Source organism: Melanostigma gelatinosum (assembly GCF_949748355.1).
Source record: "Melanostigma gelatinosum genome assembly, chromosome: 5".
Taxonomy (NCBI): Eukaryota; Metazoa; Chordata; class Actinopteri; order Perciformes; family Zoarcidae; genus Melanostigma; species Melanostigma gelatinosum.
The window spans coordinates 16487554-16505127 of NC_136638.1; the positions used below are offsets into that span (position 1 = coordinate 16487554).

The 17574-nt window shown below is 40.6% G+C and overlaps 2 protein-coding genes across 12 annotated transcripts in view; both read left to right on the forward strand.

Annotated features, from left to right (window-relative positions):
- Nucleotides 1-17574, forward strand: part of LOC306777140 (protocadherin gamma-C5-like) — a gene marked incomplete at its 5' end in the record, with an annotated part of 227308 nt that overhangs the window by 160066 nt on the left and 49668 nt on the right. The window lies entirely within an intron of this gene.
- LOC306777566 (protocadherin gamma-C5-like) lies at nucleotides 12906-16389 on the forward strand (the record flags this gene model as incomplete). Its single annotated transcript, XM_079268729.1, has 2 exons — nucleotides 12906-15429; nucleotides 16379-16389. The coding sequence occupies 2 exons, from the start codon at nucleotides 12906-12908 to the stop codon at nucleotides 16387-16389; spliced, it is 2535 nt and encodes an 844-aa protein (XP_079124855.1).

The window sequence follows — 17574 nt, forward strand, 5'->3', positions numbered from 1 at the left end:
ACGTCGAGACCATAGACGTGTCTTCAACAGAACGATGCTGACCTGGATATTACACAATCTTGTTTATATTGTTTGTATATTGCCATAACCCAAACAACGATGTTTTGACCATGATCGTATTAGTACAGCACATTAACTAACACACATGTCTACTGTTTACTGTTTGTAACATGCTGACGTTACATGCTAACAAGCTAGCAGCCTCGCCCGCATGATGAGCATAACATGATAGTAATGGTATGGTAATGATATTTCGGTTTGCAATACTGGAATGAAGTAGTTCAAGTACTTACAGAGTGTGTCGTTCGCGTGAAGCCTCGTTTATATCGTCAGCTCGTTCACTTCGCTCATGAACTCAGTAAGAGCTAGCTAGCTAGCTCAAATAGTGCCGTGTTTGTTTCCAGCCAGTCTCTACCTTAGCAGAAAATTGCACAGAGTCCGTGCGCATGCGTATTCCAGCAGTAAACACTGAGTTGTATTTTAGTGAACATATGCAGACATAATGTGCTCTGCTCTCATTATGATGTCCTGTGAGCTTCTTGTTGACAGCACACAGTCTATAGTTCCATATTTACGATGTTTTATATGAGACATTGAATGCGTTGAAATCGTCTTCGTGTAGACCACATATGAACAGACAGCAGAATATGATTTTGGAGAAATACGTTTAAATTAACCAAAATCGCATCTCTTTCAACCTACAACTGAACAAACCATCAATATTTGAAAACAATTTGGTGTTTTGTGAAAGGTTGACATTGTAACTGTAATTTAGCCGGTTCAAAAGACGGTTAAAATACGTCTTAGACGTTCAGACCCCATATCAACGCTTTTTCAACCAGAAATCAACGTTGAAATCCGGGTTAGTGCTCACTGGGACAGGTCCGGGACTCCTACAGCCACCACTTGGCAAACAAGGAACGTGCTACTAACTATCAGAATAGATTGCCGTTCAAATGACACAATATAACACTTATAACTACATTAGACTAACACCAAACGTTACATATACTTACTGGTTGTTTGCACGCACACAGTCTTGAGAGTCAAACTCCGAACAGCAACATAAACTAATCTATTGACAGACACGGCCGTCATTTCGCGCCGCCTGGCTCGTTCAAGCCTTTTCACTTCCGCAACGCCGTTAATATTAGTCCGCGAGCAGCTGACTGCCGTCCTCTTCCGCAAGGGGCGTAGTGCGGTTCCTGCTCAGCTGCTTCTCCGAAACCCGTCTGAGGTCGTCCTTCGTCACAGTTTTCATACAATCTGTTTTTTCCAAACATATACATCCCATGTTCCCCATTTATTCGCCATTGTATTCATCAATACTGTATAGTACCAAATAATATTGGCGATTCATAAAATAAGTGTTCTTTTTTCCTTTGTTTTTTTTGATTCTTTACCAGGCTTATCAGTTTGTTTTGCACTTTTCAAATGCAATTTTGCTTTGTGAACTCAGAGTGCCGCTGTTGGCCATGTCTGTATTATATTTACCACAGACGCATTGTACCTCCCAGCATGAGAGGATCCTGGATGAACCAGACTCTCCTTTAGAGGTTAGAAATGATAGTAAAAGCAAACCACGACCGTCCTACTGTTCAGTACCATGGACAGAGACACAGCATCTCTATCTATCTATCTGTCTATCCATCTATCTATCTATCTATCTATCTATCTATCTATCTATCTATCTATCTATCTATCTATCTATCTATCTATCTATCTATCTATCTATCTATCTATCTATCTATCTATCTATCTATCTATCTATCTATCTATCTATCTATCTTCCCTTCTATCCTTTTCTCTATCTTTTTTTTACGTATGTATCTATCATGTTTGTACAAGTAAGAATATGTCAATCCGTATTGTTAAACATATTTCTGTAGTTTCTTTTCAAGTCCCTAAGTGCCGCTGTTTAGTGTGAGGAAAGCGAGGTTATTTTACTGAGTGAAGTCCTCCCTCGTCAGTCTGATGCGTTCAGGGCTTTATTATAATCGTAACTATAGACTGACAAAGACGGTCCTCAGCAATGCGCTCGTGATCATTTGGTCGAATTTTGATAAGGTGGTTTTATAATTCTACTCGGATTTTACGCAGGCTCTCGTCATGATCGGTGTTCTTTTTTGTGGGACCGAAAGAAAATCATTTTCATGGTGGCAACTGCTTCTCTGCATTTGTGTCGCAGACATGGCTCTCGGGCAGTTCCGTTATTCTGTACCCGAAGAGACGGCGACGGGGTCGGTTGTCGGAAATATCATTCAGGACCTAGGCTTGGATATTAAACGGATGAAATCTGGGCGGGCTAGGATATTTACCGAGGACGGCAGTGAGTACATTGGTCTTAATGCAGAAAAGGGAACGTTGGTCGTGGCTAAAAGAATAGACAGAGAAGAATTGTGCAAGCAAGTATCTCCCTGCTCTCTTCACTTTCAAATCATTCTAGAAAATCCAATGGAGTTGCATCGAATTGATGTAGAGATTACAGATATTAATGATAATGCTCCGTTTTTCTCGAAGAAAGAATACAATTTCCAGGTTCTTGAATCTGCATCACCGGGGGCTCGTTATTCGCTTGAGAGTGCTAAAGATCCCGATGTAGCACAAAACACCATTCAAACATACAAACTCAACCCGACGGATCATTTCAAATTGAACGTTGTCTTACGGCCTGATGGCACAAAATATATTGAAATGGTCCTTCAAACGTCACTTGACAGAGAAAAACAAGAAGAACATAAATTAACTCTGACAGCATTTGACGGTGGTAATCCTCAGAAATCGGGTTCTATCAAAATAAATGTGTTCGTTTTGGATGCCAACGACAATGCACCAGCATTCAGTCAGTCCGTTTACAGAGTAACCGTTCCTGAAAAAGCTTCTCGGGGCACTGTTATTTTAAGAGTCAGTGCCACTGATAATGATAAAGGAGCAAACGAAGAGGTAGTGTATTCGTTTTCCCAACATACTGATAGCGCATCACCCCTGTTTAATATGGATGCCCAATCTGGAGAAATGACCGTAATGGGTATGTTAGATTATGAAAAAACAAAACATTATGAAATCGATATTGAAGCTACAGACAAAGGAGGGTTGACAGACACAAGCAAGGTGCTAATTGAGGTGACCGACCTAAATGACAATGCGCCTGTCATAAACATAATTTCCCTCTCCAATCCCATACCAGAGGATTCGGCTCCAGAAACTATTATAGCAATGCTCAATATCAAAGACCTGGACTCAGATAAAAATGGCCAAGTTAAGTGTTTTATTAGCAAAGATTTGCCTTTCAAAATCAAGTCGTCATCGACTAACTTCTATAGCCTGATGTCTGACGATGTTTTGGATCGTGAAACAGTGCCGGAATATAACATAACTATAACTGCAATGGACGAGGGTTCCCCGCCTTATTCCACAAACAAGACAATTAATTTAAGAATATCGGACGTAAACGACCACGCCCCAATGTTCCCTCAATCATTTAGCACAGCTTTCATCCCTGAAAATAATTCACCTGGCATGGCACTCCTCTCTGTCAAAGCCAGTGATAAAGACTATGGCAACAATGCACGCATTTCCTATTTCCTTGAGGACAGCCAACTGAATGGAATGTCAGCCTCTGCTTATTTTTCAGTGAATGCAGAGAGTGGAGAGATACTTGCTGTGCGTTCCTTCGACTATGAGCAAAGAAAAGAGTTCCATATTCGCGTCAAAGCGCAGGATGGCGGCTCCCCTCCACTCAGTAGCAACGTGACTGTGAAAGTAATGATCCAGGACCAGAACGACAACCCTCCTCAGGTTCTGTACCCAGTCCAGACTGGAGGCTCTCTGGTGGCTGAAATGGTGCCTCGTTCAGCAGATGTGGGCTATCTGGTCACTAAAGTGGTGGCTGTTGATGTGGACTCTGGACAGAATGCCTGGCTCTCCTATAAACTGCAGAAAGCCACAGACAGGGCGCTGTTTGAAGTGGGCTTACAGAATGGAGAAATAAGAACTATCCGCCAAGTCACTGATAAAGATGCTGTGAAACAAAGACTGACTGTGATAGTGGAGGACAACGGGCAGCCCTCTCGTTCAGCTACAGTCATTGTTAACGTGGCGGTGGCGGACAGCTTCCCTGAAGTGCTGTCTGAGTTCACTGACTTTACACAAGACAAGGAGTACAATGACAACCTGACTTTCTACTTAGTGTTGGCTTTGGCTGTAGTGTCCTTCCTCTTCATCACGTGTTTAGTGGTTATTGTATCAGTGAAGATCTACAGGTGGAGACACGAGCGCGTGTTTTACAAATCCAGTGGGAATCTTCCTGTTATTCCGTATTACCCACCCCTTTACGCAGACGTAGGAGGTACCGGTACGTTGAAGCAGGCATTCAGTTACGAGGTGTACGGAACGACTGACTCCCGGAAGAGTGATATCAAGTGCTCCAGACCCTTCAGTCAGAGCACTCTGAGTGTTGACCATAGTGCCACCAGGACAGTGCCAAGGCATAAAACAGAGTCAGAGATTTTGCTCACAGAGGTGAGATCAACCACTTCCTTATTCCTTCTTTCTTTAAAACCTTTGTTTCTTTATTATTATATATATGCCAAAAGTAGTGCCAACTATTTAGTCTTTTTATATCTCACAATTCATGTTGTGGTTGGATCAAATATTATTAACAATATATGGGTTTAATAAATACAAATTGTATAAAAGATAGTGGAACAGTTTACTTTTGATGATTTAAAGATATCATACTTTCTATTGCTGCTTAAGCAAGTTTTAACATTGCACATTTCATTGTGCCCCCTTTCATGCCCCGTACCTTTCTACTGACCAAATGTTGCCCTCAACACAATTTGAATATTCTCCTAGTTTTGCTCTTCAAAGTGTGACCAGTAATGTTCCAAATCCTTGTTTCATATACTCCAACACAGTTGTTGATTTTCTAGCATGCTTTAAACAAAGGCTTTACCTGTGTGTGTGTGGTTTCATATCTTATTTGTAAGGTACACTGTGTCAGATACGTGTTACTTTTGCTTCATGACACTATCTCCTCCATGATGCATTTGTTGCTGCATTTTTCAGTCTAATTCCATTCTCTGACATCATGTTGATTAGTTTATCATATAGTGCTGGGAATTATATGCAACAACCTTGAAATTCTATGTTATGTGCTGAAAACCCAAGTATAAATAGGTTTAGTATACCTATGTTTAGAACCCTTTAAACTGTAACAGACTGACTACTAGCATGCTGTTTGTGTAAGGAAATAATACAAAAGCTAAAATCGAAGAACGAGATGCTGCGCATCATCCCTCCTAAAGCATTGCTACAGATTTTGTTCTGCATAGAAACACACAGCCACGCAGTGCACTCCTTTTTCAGTGACCTAGTTCCCTTCATAACACGGTACAGCCATGGGCATAGGACTACACACAGAAAAGGAGCAGGGATGGATGCATGCCAACTATAAGAAAGCGAGGTAATGAAAAAATGATACAAAATGAAAATATTGGCACAATGATATTGATTAAGAAGTTTAAAATGTGGTATCGGAGAAGAGGGAATGGTCACTGCTGGTGCTTGAAAGATTGAGAACAAGGGAGAAAAGCAGTGTGATGGAGAGGCAGAGAGAGGCAGCGGGGGAGGGGTAGAGGCACGTGGTAACCGGCACAGTCTCCGCCATCCCTGTGCAGCATTCGTGTTAGTGATGCACAGCAGCCATTTTGATCTGCAGCCCTCTTTGTCTGCTGAGATAGAGGGCTCAGGGAAGTCTTATGCGTCAAATCACCCTGTTGTAATGATGATGCCTGTGATGAGGAAAATAAAGGCCACATATAGCGTAATTTAAAGATCCAGCTTGATGCATGAGTGATCACTAAATGCTTGTATGATGTGGATGAGGAAAGTCTGTGTGCAGTTATGTTTGCTCAGTTCTCTCCTGTATCGGAGGAAGCATCACATCAATTAGTGTGCATGGTCTGGTTGCTCTGGCTGGTGTATGTGTTTTAGTCGTAAAGTCTGCAGGATGTTCTGGCTGTGTGCAAGTGGAAGTGGAAGTTGACAAACTACAAGGCAGAAATGTAGGTTAATTGTCTTAACCCCCAAATCTGCTAGAAGCAGTCTGTCATCATTATCAGCCCACATCTGTGTCTGCGTTACCTGTTTCAACTGCAGTTAAACCATTACGTCTCATTTTGTCAGGGTTGTTAATAGAAGGTTTTTACTGAGTACCATTAATTATTTTTGCCAGTTTCTCCATAGGGGTCAAAGCTCACAGAAACGACTTTTGAAGCAGCTAAATAGTTCAGCCTGTTTTGTACCTTGCACCGCTTCAGCATGTTGCTGTTATTGTCCTTTTTTTTGTTAAAAAAAACCTACCGTGGAGCTGTCATCATTCATTTTCTTGTTCAACTTGTTACTGACCACAAAACTATAATCACGTGCAGAAGCTCCTGGTTCCCACAGGCCCAAGCTCTTGTTTAAGTCCTAGCCAAGCTGTCTGGTGAGCAGCTGTGTGCCCATGTGTATGCCGTTGGGGCTGGTCCACACACTGTGAACTGGGGATGTGGTTGATGTTTGTACTACAACCCTTTGTTGTATTTTTGTTTACAAGATTTCCCAGATAACAGGGATCTAAGGGTGTGACTTAATTCCCACAAAGCAGACATACTACACTTTAATACACTGATCTCAATATCAGTTAATGATATGAATAGGAAAACAAATGTACTCCGCCCCTGTGCATAATACTCTCTCCATGTGATGACTGTTGCTGTCTGTCCCTCTGGGACTGTTGTTATGCTGCTTTATACAAAAGGGCACATTGCAACTGGTATAGGATTGGGCCCTGCAGTTGGAAAGCACCCCTAAAGTAAAGCTTAATGCTCCCCTTCAGCAAGCATCCACACTGCTTAAATGCTAAGGACACAACAGTACTTGACCCTGACTTAGGAAGTAAAAGGTATATTTTCTATATAAGTATATCAGAATAAGGTGATACAGGCATTATTAGTGAAGAACATATTTTGCATGTAGCAGGTATTAATACATCACCTGGTCAATAATGTACAGATGACAAATGTATTATGGTGCAGATATCACTTTTAATTTGTTCCTCAGGTGCATCAGATTGATGGGAGGACAACACCTGATTTGTGCTGCAGGGTTTATTGACAATGAAACGGATGACAATACAATCATGCATGCAAACTTTAACTAAGTGTACCTTTCTTTGCATGAAGGTGTGTAAACCTGACGCGTGTGCTTGAGAACATACATGAGATGCTGCGTTTGGATGTGTGTTTGTGTCCCAGAGGTTGAAGTGTGGAGTTCTGCACTGGCGGATTATCTCTGAAGGATTACACCAGGCATTACTCAGAACTGTGTAATATCGGGCAATGGCAAAGTTGTGTCAAGCATTGAAAGACTCCACAGCCACACAGGCATTGCTGAAATATATTCTCAAAAGTCACATTTTGACATCGGTGCAGTGCATGATTGCATCTGTGTGTTTGATTCTCCTAATCAAACACACACAAATGTAGTAATGGGATTCAGACAGTCTTGCCTAAGATGTCGTGAAAAATTACAATTATTATGTTATTGTAGTTACGACTTCCACATGTATCATAGATTATGTTCACTTCGTTATTCTATTGCATTAAATTACGTTTAAAAAAACAAAAGAACAATTTTCTTTACTAACTGACATTTACTCAGTCACGATAGTTATCATTGTGTCAAATTGCAGCTAAAACTGGTTAGCCACTGTTCAGCAGTCATTCTTGGTTTCCAACAGTCTCCCTTTTCCTCCTGATCTCATTTTCTGCATCCCTCCCCTCCCCCTCTCCAGCTGCACCACTCTGCTGCAGAGAGAGAAAGAGACAGAGAGAAAGGGAGAGAAAGATTGCTCAGTGTAGGACATTTTGTTCCATCTATAAAAATAAATTATACACCGTACGGTGTCATTTCATCCTTGTGTAGGTCACCATGTCCATGACAAGAACAAATATCCGTATCACTTTTCAGCCATGAATCAAGAGATGCTTTATTACCTAGCAGTCCATAAACATGTGCTTTGTTTGAACAACATATCATCAAAGTACATATCAACAACTGTGTGTGATCATCATTTATCTTCCTTCCTCTGTCTTCTTTTTTGTCCATGTTGTTTTTGTAGCTCTTTTTTTTTTGCCACCATGGCCAGCTCACAGGAAGCAGGGATGCGAGGAAGGGAGGTGGGATGTGTTACCATGGCAACAAGCTGACTCACTGGCAGGGCTGTACCATTTTCCACTGAGCCACAGGGGGTCAGCAGCAGATACAGCCTTTGAGCTGTGATGGCTCCATGCATTTGTTGATAGTTTGAGGACAGGAGACACCCCTGTTTGAGGCAAATAGGTGCAGCATCCTCAGACTTGGGGTGACAGATGATGAAGAAAGGGGAGGGGGAGAGGGTGATCATGGCTGCTCTTGATATTTGCCTCCCTGTTTGTTTTGCCTTCCCCTGTTTCAAAAAAAAGATGTCCACGATTAGTATATTACATATGGGCTTAAAATACCCAATTTCCGGTTCAATTATTTGATTCTGTTGAATGAAAAGAACAACATCCTTTTGGTGTCTTTTTTTTTCTTCTTTCATGTCGACCTGTTTGTTTTAGATGGGCGTGTTTTTTGGACCAACATTGTGTTGTTACTTAAAATTCGTTCCTGTGCACAAACGAAAGGTATATTACAGGGTATCATTTAAACTACAGTACACCAGTCTCCAAAAAACAAGCGCTGCTTTGCTTTGTCTAAGAAGCTTATATTGGCTTTCACAAAGACACTCATACACACACATCAGCTGTGACAAACACAGGGTCACAGAGCAAAGCATCTCATTAATAAGGCATGGTTTTTTTCAGGGCATCGCCTCGAGGCCCCCTGCTGTTGCTTTTAGGGTAGTGGCTTTGTGCAGCAGTGCAGTATTTTGGTTGTGATTCATACATTGTTGGTATAACCAGGGTTTACAATTCCCTCAGCAATGATTGTTTTATTGTTTTGGTGTAGACTGAAGTGGTTGTACTGTACCAAAATATGTTAATACTTCTGTTTGAAGGGCAAGTTGATGGTTGTACCCACGTTCTATTGTGTAGCATAATCTAACATACCATATGTGAATGCTGTTGAAAATAATTCACAAAACAATGACAGATTTTTGGTAAGGCAACCACACTAAACTGTAACTCTGGACTGTGTGGGGTCATTCTCTATCCCCTGATAATGATCATCATCACACATACAAGGACAGCAATACTAAAACAATGTTTCTTTGAAGATCCATCCTCTCTCTCTGTCTGTCTCTCTCTCTCTCTTATTCATTCACACACAAATACACTCACATGGCAATATGTTCCCTCGTTTTTTCTCTGAGTTTGATCATTTACACCCAGCTTGGTTCATTCTTTCATCAATAAAGATTATGTCCCAAAAATCAACTCAGTATTGTTAAAACAAACAACTGTAATTGTTATAGTGGTATCATAATATGTTAAATTAATGTATCCTACTTTTGTATTTGACTACTTTCTGTTGAAAGATCAGCCACAATGTATTATTACAGGATGTGCTGATGGAGGCTCAATCGTATCATTATTATACTGACTGAAGGCTGAAAAAAATATGCAGATCAAACAACACATAATTGTTTACATATTTTTAAACTTTAATAGTTGATGTGCACACACAGCAGACTGTTTTTGTGAGCAATCCAATCATGAGAGACAATGTAGATCAAGACTCTATGAATCACAACACCAATTTGTTGTGAGCCACATGGTAAGTATGTTTGTTGCTTCCCAAAGCCAGAATCTATATGCTGACCACCAGTCTAACTGACATCCTTTGTTTCTTGTTGTTCTCTTTCATGTGTCCCTCTTGTTGCCCGGTGCTGTTCCTGTCTCCTCCCTAACTCCTGTTAAACCCTGACTCACCAAATAAGGTAAGAAATAGTTTTCATCTTTGTTGTTCACAGACATCAAACACAAAGAGTGGGACAAACAGTCATGATTCTACAAATAGCACGACACTGACAACTGAACATCATACTCCAGATCACTGTGCAGTAACAGAATTCAAACACAGACTATAGCAGCAGACACTGAATGTTTTACAGTGTCCAAAACATTACACATTGGCACTGAGTTAGATTAAGGTTAATCAGATTTTTTTCTAGCAACAGATCTTTTCACATACCTCACAAAGCATCTATCATCACTGATGATTGCTTCAATCAGGCGTTGGTTGACACCCATTTGTTGACAGCTGATTGTGTGTGACAGTGTGAGTGACAGTTATGTCATATGTATTGTGTTTTTTTCTGATTAACATAATTTACAATCTATACTATATTGTGGATGATTTAATTGTAATACTTTCTCTGGGTAGTGAATGATATGTTAAACTTTTAGACTGTAATCTATTTTGAAACAATGTTTTAGCTCTTTTCTACATACTCCCTTTTTCAAGGTACCAAAGCACTTTACACTTTAACAAGAAGTTGGACAGCAACAGGCTTATGTGGTTTAAGGAGAGCATTAGCAGAGGAAACCAGCTGGTAAAGTTACTTGTGCTTGAATGTAAGTTGCAGTGTTGTCCAGCACTCTTGGATTTTAGCCTGTGTTTTTGTGCTCTGGACCACCATCCACTTTAGTCAGTCATAAGGAAAGATAGTACAGTTGTTAAATAAACTATTGGAATACAGTGAGTTAAGAAAATACAGCACAAGTACAAAATAAATGCACACCATGTGACACAAACATGTAAAGAGGGTGTCATAAGTCGACCTGCAGTATCTAATGTATCAGAGGAGATTGACTCAAATGTCTTTACTCAAATCAATTAAAGTCCAGCAAAGTGTTGATTCATTTTTGAGGATGAGAATTTGTGTACTGGATTGAATTATATTGTAAGGCATTTTTCACACGCTCACTTGTCAGTGTTTTAGGTACAACGAATGCAGCCTAATACAGTCCTTAAATAAACAATTTCACATATCTGTTGAAACTGTTTTGTAGAGGTTTTGGTTAAACTTGATGTTCATTATGGAGGATGAGGTGTTTCTGTTAATTACCCTATCCACAATCATATCAATAGAGTGGACTAAATAATAGAAAAACATGCCAGGATAACACAATACAATTCAACAGCATCACAGACTGCAGCCTCCAAAATGACCTTACAGTTCAATCAACACCTCTCTGAAACAATTTCAACATAAAACTGAACATTACAATTTTCCTAATATTCAAGACTGTACTTCTGCACTTTGTACTGTAGATCAACACCTGACAGTGAACACATGCAAGTTGAGGCTTAACAGGAAATTTAAAGTGTGAATGAAATGAATGTGTGCTTCCAAATGTTGACATCAGAATTACAATGTGTGTGTGCTTAGTCTTTATTGAGGAAGGTCTGATTTCACAAACCCACAATTATTTATAATATATTTATTTTTATTTATTTATGATAGATTTACTGTATCTCCAAATGCGGATTTATCTCGCTGATAAAATACCATTAGTATAAAGTTAGCGAGCATAATAGTATATTTGAAATGATCAAGACGTGATCATTTAAGATGTGACAATACATTATTGAGCTTGTTTTTCTTTTTTATGCATAGCTCTTTTCTTGGCCTATGTTTGCAGCAGTAAAATCGAAGTATGTGTTTTAGTCTTCTGGCCGATCACCTTCTATATTTATTCCTGTAGGCAGTAGGGAAAATAGTAAGGAAGTTGATATTTTGGTTTTTTTTGTTTCTTGGCTGCCTGCTGCCTCTCCAGCAGCATGCAGCAGCAGCACTTGGCCGCCTGTGTGGCGCTGTCCACACGTGTGGTGCTGAAATCAGCTCAGGCACTCTCCCCCTCCCTCTCGTTGTCTCTCACACTGCCTCTCTACATCTCCCTCTGTCGCCCACTTCCATTTACAACAGATGAGTATCGCAAATACGTATTTATTCGGGTGTATTTTTCATATTAATTTACATATGGTGTTTCGGATTATTTTACCATTTGCACCATTTAATTTACGCATTTTGCAAGTGGAGGGATATTGCATGATTTTGGTTGATGGTTTTCAGAATGAGAGAGCGAGAGAGAGAGAGAGAGAGAGAGAGAGAGAGAGAGAGAGAGAGAGCGGCACCATCTGCCCTCCCCCTCCCTTTTCATTTGCGCTACAGACCTCCATACGGGTATTTTACGTTGGCTGCTGACAAAATTATTTCTCCGAGGCTTGGAAGACGTACTGACGTATGCAAGGCTGCATTGGCTTTCTCTGACCACAGGAAGGCAACGAAGAGCCTTGTCAGCCACACAGGCATGTGCATGTCTGCAGTTATACAGGCAAGAGAATATATGATGGTTTAACACAGAGCATTATATGAGTAATCTTAAAAGGCTCAGGCATTCAGATATTTATAGAACACCATATTTAGTCATCTCTTATCCACAGTGTTTATCAATAATACATATATCATATTTTCATATTTATATTTAGTACACATACAAACCGTTGAAGGTGATTGGGAGACTGTTTAATTGGTATACTCAAATTATATTTAATATTATATATATTAGAGTCGTAACAACCAGGATTATCTTTCTTTGAATCATATTTTCACGTCACTGTTCTGTAGACGCTTACTGGTGCCACCATTGGTGAAAATACGTATACTCCGTCCACCAATGAAATTCAGAGCTGTACAAAGAGATCTACTCCCTCTCACTGTAGCTTCAGCGTCGTAGCCATTACAATGTTCTGCACAGGAGAGGAGGGATGCAGACACAAAGCATGACTGTCTCTGTGGACGCATCTACATTGGATCATAGACATTTTACACTTAATCAGTTCAGAAGTTGGGATTGGAGTGAGAAGATATGGGATTTTTGGAACGAGGAATAATGTGGAACAAATTGCCTGCATGGCTGGTGTTTTTGTGGTGGCATCATTTCTTTCTCTTGTGGACTACAATAGACGGACAGACTTGCTACATTATCCCGGAGGAACTGAAGCAGGGCTCTGTGGTAGGAAATCTAGCCAGAGATTTGGGTTTGGTTGTATCTGAACTGCACCGACGTAAATTGCGGATAACCTCGGAAGCTGGTAAGCAGTATTTCAGTGTGGACTTGGGGAAGGGAGAACTGGTGGTGATTGATAGGATAGACAGGGAAGATCTGTGTGGACAAAGACAGTCATGTTTGTTGCCTTTGGAACTTGTCATAGATAACCCCCTTCAGCTGCATAGAGTCGAAATTGAAATTCAGGATACAAACGACAATTCGCCTAGTTTTCTTACCAAAGAGAAAGTGGTGAAAATTGCAGAACTGGTCAATCCAGGCGCACGGTTTCCTTTAGAAAGTGCACAGGATCCAGATGTGGGCTCTAATTCTGTACGCGCTTATTTTATTAGCAAAAATGATCATTTCAAATTGAGTGTTAAAAATCACAAGGACGGACGGAAAATCCCTGAACTGATCCTCGAAAAACCTCTTGATCGAGAAAAGCTGCCTGTGCACAATCTTATTCTCACTGCTGTAGATGGTGGAAATCCGGTGCGCTCAGGGACATCTGAAATTACAGTTATAGTTCTTGACAACAATGATAATGCACCACAATTTGAAAAACTAGTATATGAGGCTAATGTCAGCGAAAAGGCTACACCTGGTACAGAAATATTGCACATCAAAGCCACAGATGCAGACGAAGGACTAAATGGAGCAATTGAATATGTGTTTGCAGAGCAAACTACGGATCTGATTTTGTCATTATTTGACATTGAACCTTCTACTGGAGCTATTGTTGTCAAAGGAAGTTTAGACCATGAAACGAACCATTTACATAGATTTGACATAACTGCTAAAGACAAAGGTAATCCTGAGATGGATGGGCATTGTGGCGTCGAAATTAAAATAGTTGACATTAACGATAATGTACCGGAAATAATTGTGACGTCTTTAACAACACCTGTTCCAGAAGACTCTGCAATCGGAACAGTTATTGCATTGATAAGTGCAAAAGATGCAGATTCGGGTGACAATGGTAAGATTACGTTAAGTGTGTCTTCCAAATCCCCCTTTAAGTTAAATCCTTCAGTGTCTAACCATTACTCATTAGTGACGAAAGGGCCACTTGACCGTGAAAAAAATGACAAGTATAGTGTGAAGATAAGTGCTACTGATTCTGGGAAGCCCCCGTTGTCGAGTGAAAAAATAATACTTGTTGAATTGTTAGATGTAAATGACAACCCACCAGTTTTCTCCCAGCGTTCTTATGTAGTTTATGTAAAAGAGAATCATGCTCCTGGGAACATTTTGTGCTCAGTGTCAGCAGCTGATTCTGATTCGGGTGACAACGCCAAGATATCCTACTCCATCTTGGACTCTAAAGTGCAGGACGTTTCTGTCTCATCTTATGTTTACATTAACTCAGATAATGGCAGCATCTACAGCATGCACTCGTTTGACTATGAGAAACTGAAGGTGTTTCAGATTCAGGTTCAGGCAAAGGATCAGGGCTCTCCGTCTCTCAGCAGCAACGCCACTGTCCATGTTTTTATCCTGGACCAGAACGACAACGCCCCCGCTGTTATTTACCCCTCCTTCGCTGCCCTGGGCTCCCTCTCTCATCAGAGGATGTTCCGCTCCACTAAAGCGGGTCACCTGGTTACTAAAGTGACGGCCGTGGACGCTGACTCGGGCCATAACGCCTGGATCTCCTACAAACTGGCGGAGGCCACAGACGCGTCTCTGTTCACTGTCAATCTGTACACAGGGGAGGTGAGGACTAAACGCGCTGTGTCTGAGCAGGACGACTCCTCTCAGAGGCTGCTTATAGAGATCAAGGACGACGGGGAACCGGTCCAGTCCGCCACCGTCACGGTGTCCATCCTGCTGGAGGACGGCCTCCATGAGCCCATCTTAGACCTCCGACAGAAAGTGACCGAGCCCATCAAGAAAACTGGGAGAATCACCCTTTATTTGATTCTCTCTCTGACCTCGGTGTCCGTGCTGTCGCTGGTGACTTTTCTCATCTTAGCGGTTAAATGCATGCGGAACAGCAGAAGCAGCGGTAGTTGCTGCATGACAGGGACCGACTGTGATAATTACAAGAACCCCAACAGAAACCTGCAGATTCAGCTCAACACGGACGGACCTATAAAGTACGTGGAGGTCCTGGGAGGAGACATGTTGTCTCAGAGTCAGTCCTTCAGGTCCTGTATGTCTCCAATGTCTCCAATGTCAGAGTACAGTGATTTCACTTTGATTAAACCGAGCAGCACCACTGACTTTAATGAGGTGATCAGTGTTCTGGATGCATCTCTACCCGATAGCACCTGGACCTTTGAGAGCCAGCAGGTGAGCAAAATAAATTTATTCATTCCAAATTCACATTCTCTGAGAGGCTCAATGAAATTATATATATATATATATATATATATATATATATATATATATATATATATATATATATATCCAGCCAGCCATCTATACATACATACATACATACATACATACATACATACATACATACATACATACATACATACATACATACATACATACATATGTGTGGTTAACATATTTGAAATGTCATAGTGGGCAATAGTGTCTTCAGAAACAGTTTGTAATTGTGTTCAATACATGTCAATATAGTCTCTCACACACATTTCCACAGCCCTTTCTGGATAGTTCTGGATAGTTCAGCACCATGAGGGTGGACAGCGACTCTTAGTGGAAAGCAGGGATGCGTAGAGGCACAAAGTGTGTGTGAACGTGTGTTTCGCTGCTGTTGCTGATCATCTTTCAAACAACAAGGAACAATGTCGTTTCCTAAACTTGTTTCAATGTGATTGGTTAAAGTATGAACTATGGCTCTGTGGGGAATATAATTGTTTACAACTGAAGTTGTATTAGGCTCATCAAAACGTTGGCTTCAAAACTTTTGGTTTTAAAGCTTTTGGATTCAAAACCAAAGCTTTTATTTTTTTAACCAAGCAAAACTAACAATTAAATTAGTCTCAGTTTATATATTTGCTTTTAAAATTATTTGTTTTGCTTTTGAAACTTTTTTTTGCTTTTGAAACTTTTTTTTTTGTTTGCGTAATAAAGACACAAATCTACCTTCATAGCTATGCACCCGAAATTCATCTTTCATCACAAATCCGGCTTCGACCAAGGCGGAAGGATACATCATTTCGCATGCGGGCTTGAAACGGTGTCGAACCAGCGTGTCTAAATGGACCTCCGACAAAGAATTCAAAACTTACAGGACAAAGCCCAAGAAACCTCACACTGCTCTCCAGAAATTTAATTGAAAATCTCCATACCTTTTGGCGATTTTCCTCCGGAAGAAAACAGTTAATCCATTGAAAGTCCATTGAAAGTCCATTGAAAGTCCATTGAAAGTCCATTGAAAATCAATGACGGCCGTCCCAAAGCTCTTATTTCTGCTCTGAGGAGCAAGGATGGAGGAGGGAGGAGGGATCTCTGAGGAGCCATGAGCGAGGACCCACGAGAACAGACTTCCAGGAAGTGTTTTAACGGCCGACACGCCCCCTCATTTTTCATCAGTCATGTGATTGGACGCTGCGCCGATCGGATTGATGAGATTTTTTTCAACATGTAAACAGTGAAGACGATCACAGATTAAACTCAAGCTTTATATTTGATTCGCTTTCTGATTCAACATCTGGTTTAAATAAATGTTCATTGTAGACTGAACAACAAAAGGACCACAAACAACTTTCTTCATTTATTAGAAAGATTTGTGTTTTCATGATCTGATGTTTCCCTCAATAACTTTTATTATGAATACAATTAAAGTCAAACAGAGCTGAGAGACGAAACACTTTATATATCATTTATCATAATTGTATTCAGTCACGTGAGGCTGTTCATTCCTGATTGTTGGGTTTGATGAGTTGTATCATTTAAGAGAAACTATAATCATATTCTGGGTTATTTAATATCGACGTCACAATCTGAATTTCAAAACGTACGCAAATAATTCATAAATAAGACGATCGCATTCCGCCGGTAGAAATCGATCCTGCACTTATAAACACAACACAGGACACAGTTCTGACTACAGAGAGAAAATACCTCCACAGTGGTGATTACTGTGTGTCTTTATTAGTTATTACTATTATTAGTTGCTGTTATTAAGTACAGTGATCATGTGAACACAAAGTTCTCAAAAGTCTCTCCAGCTGTTAAAGCCGACTGACAGCTGAGCTGTGATCAGCTGATTCTCCGTCATCAGAAACAGACGTCGCTTCACGTGACGCAACTGAGGAAAGGACGTCTCATGTCTGTTAAAACATATTTCATCGTTTCCTCTCTCCTCGCATGGTTTCCTCCATGCATGAGGGACTAAGACGCAAGGAAAGAACCCAAGTGAGGGAAACGGGGATGCAATTAAGAGACTTGGGATGTACCCACTGAGTCACAGCAGATTTTTTTCAAGGATGAGACATATGTGAAGGGGCACAAAGATAATAGATGCTGTGACTTTAAGAGTGACGATCAGTTCCCCTCTCATTGGATG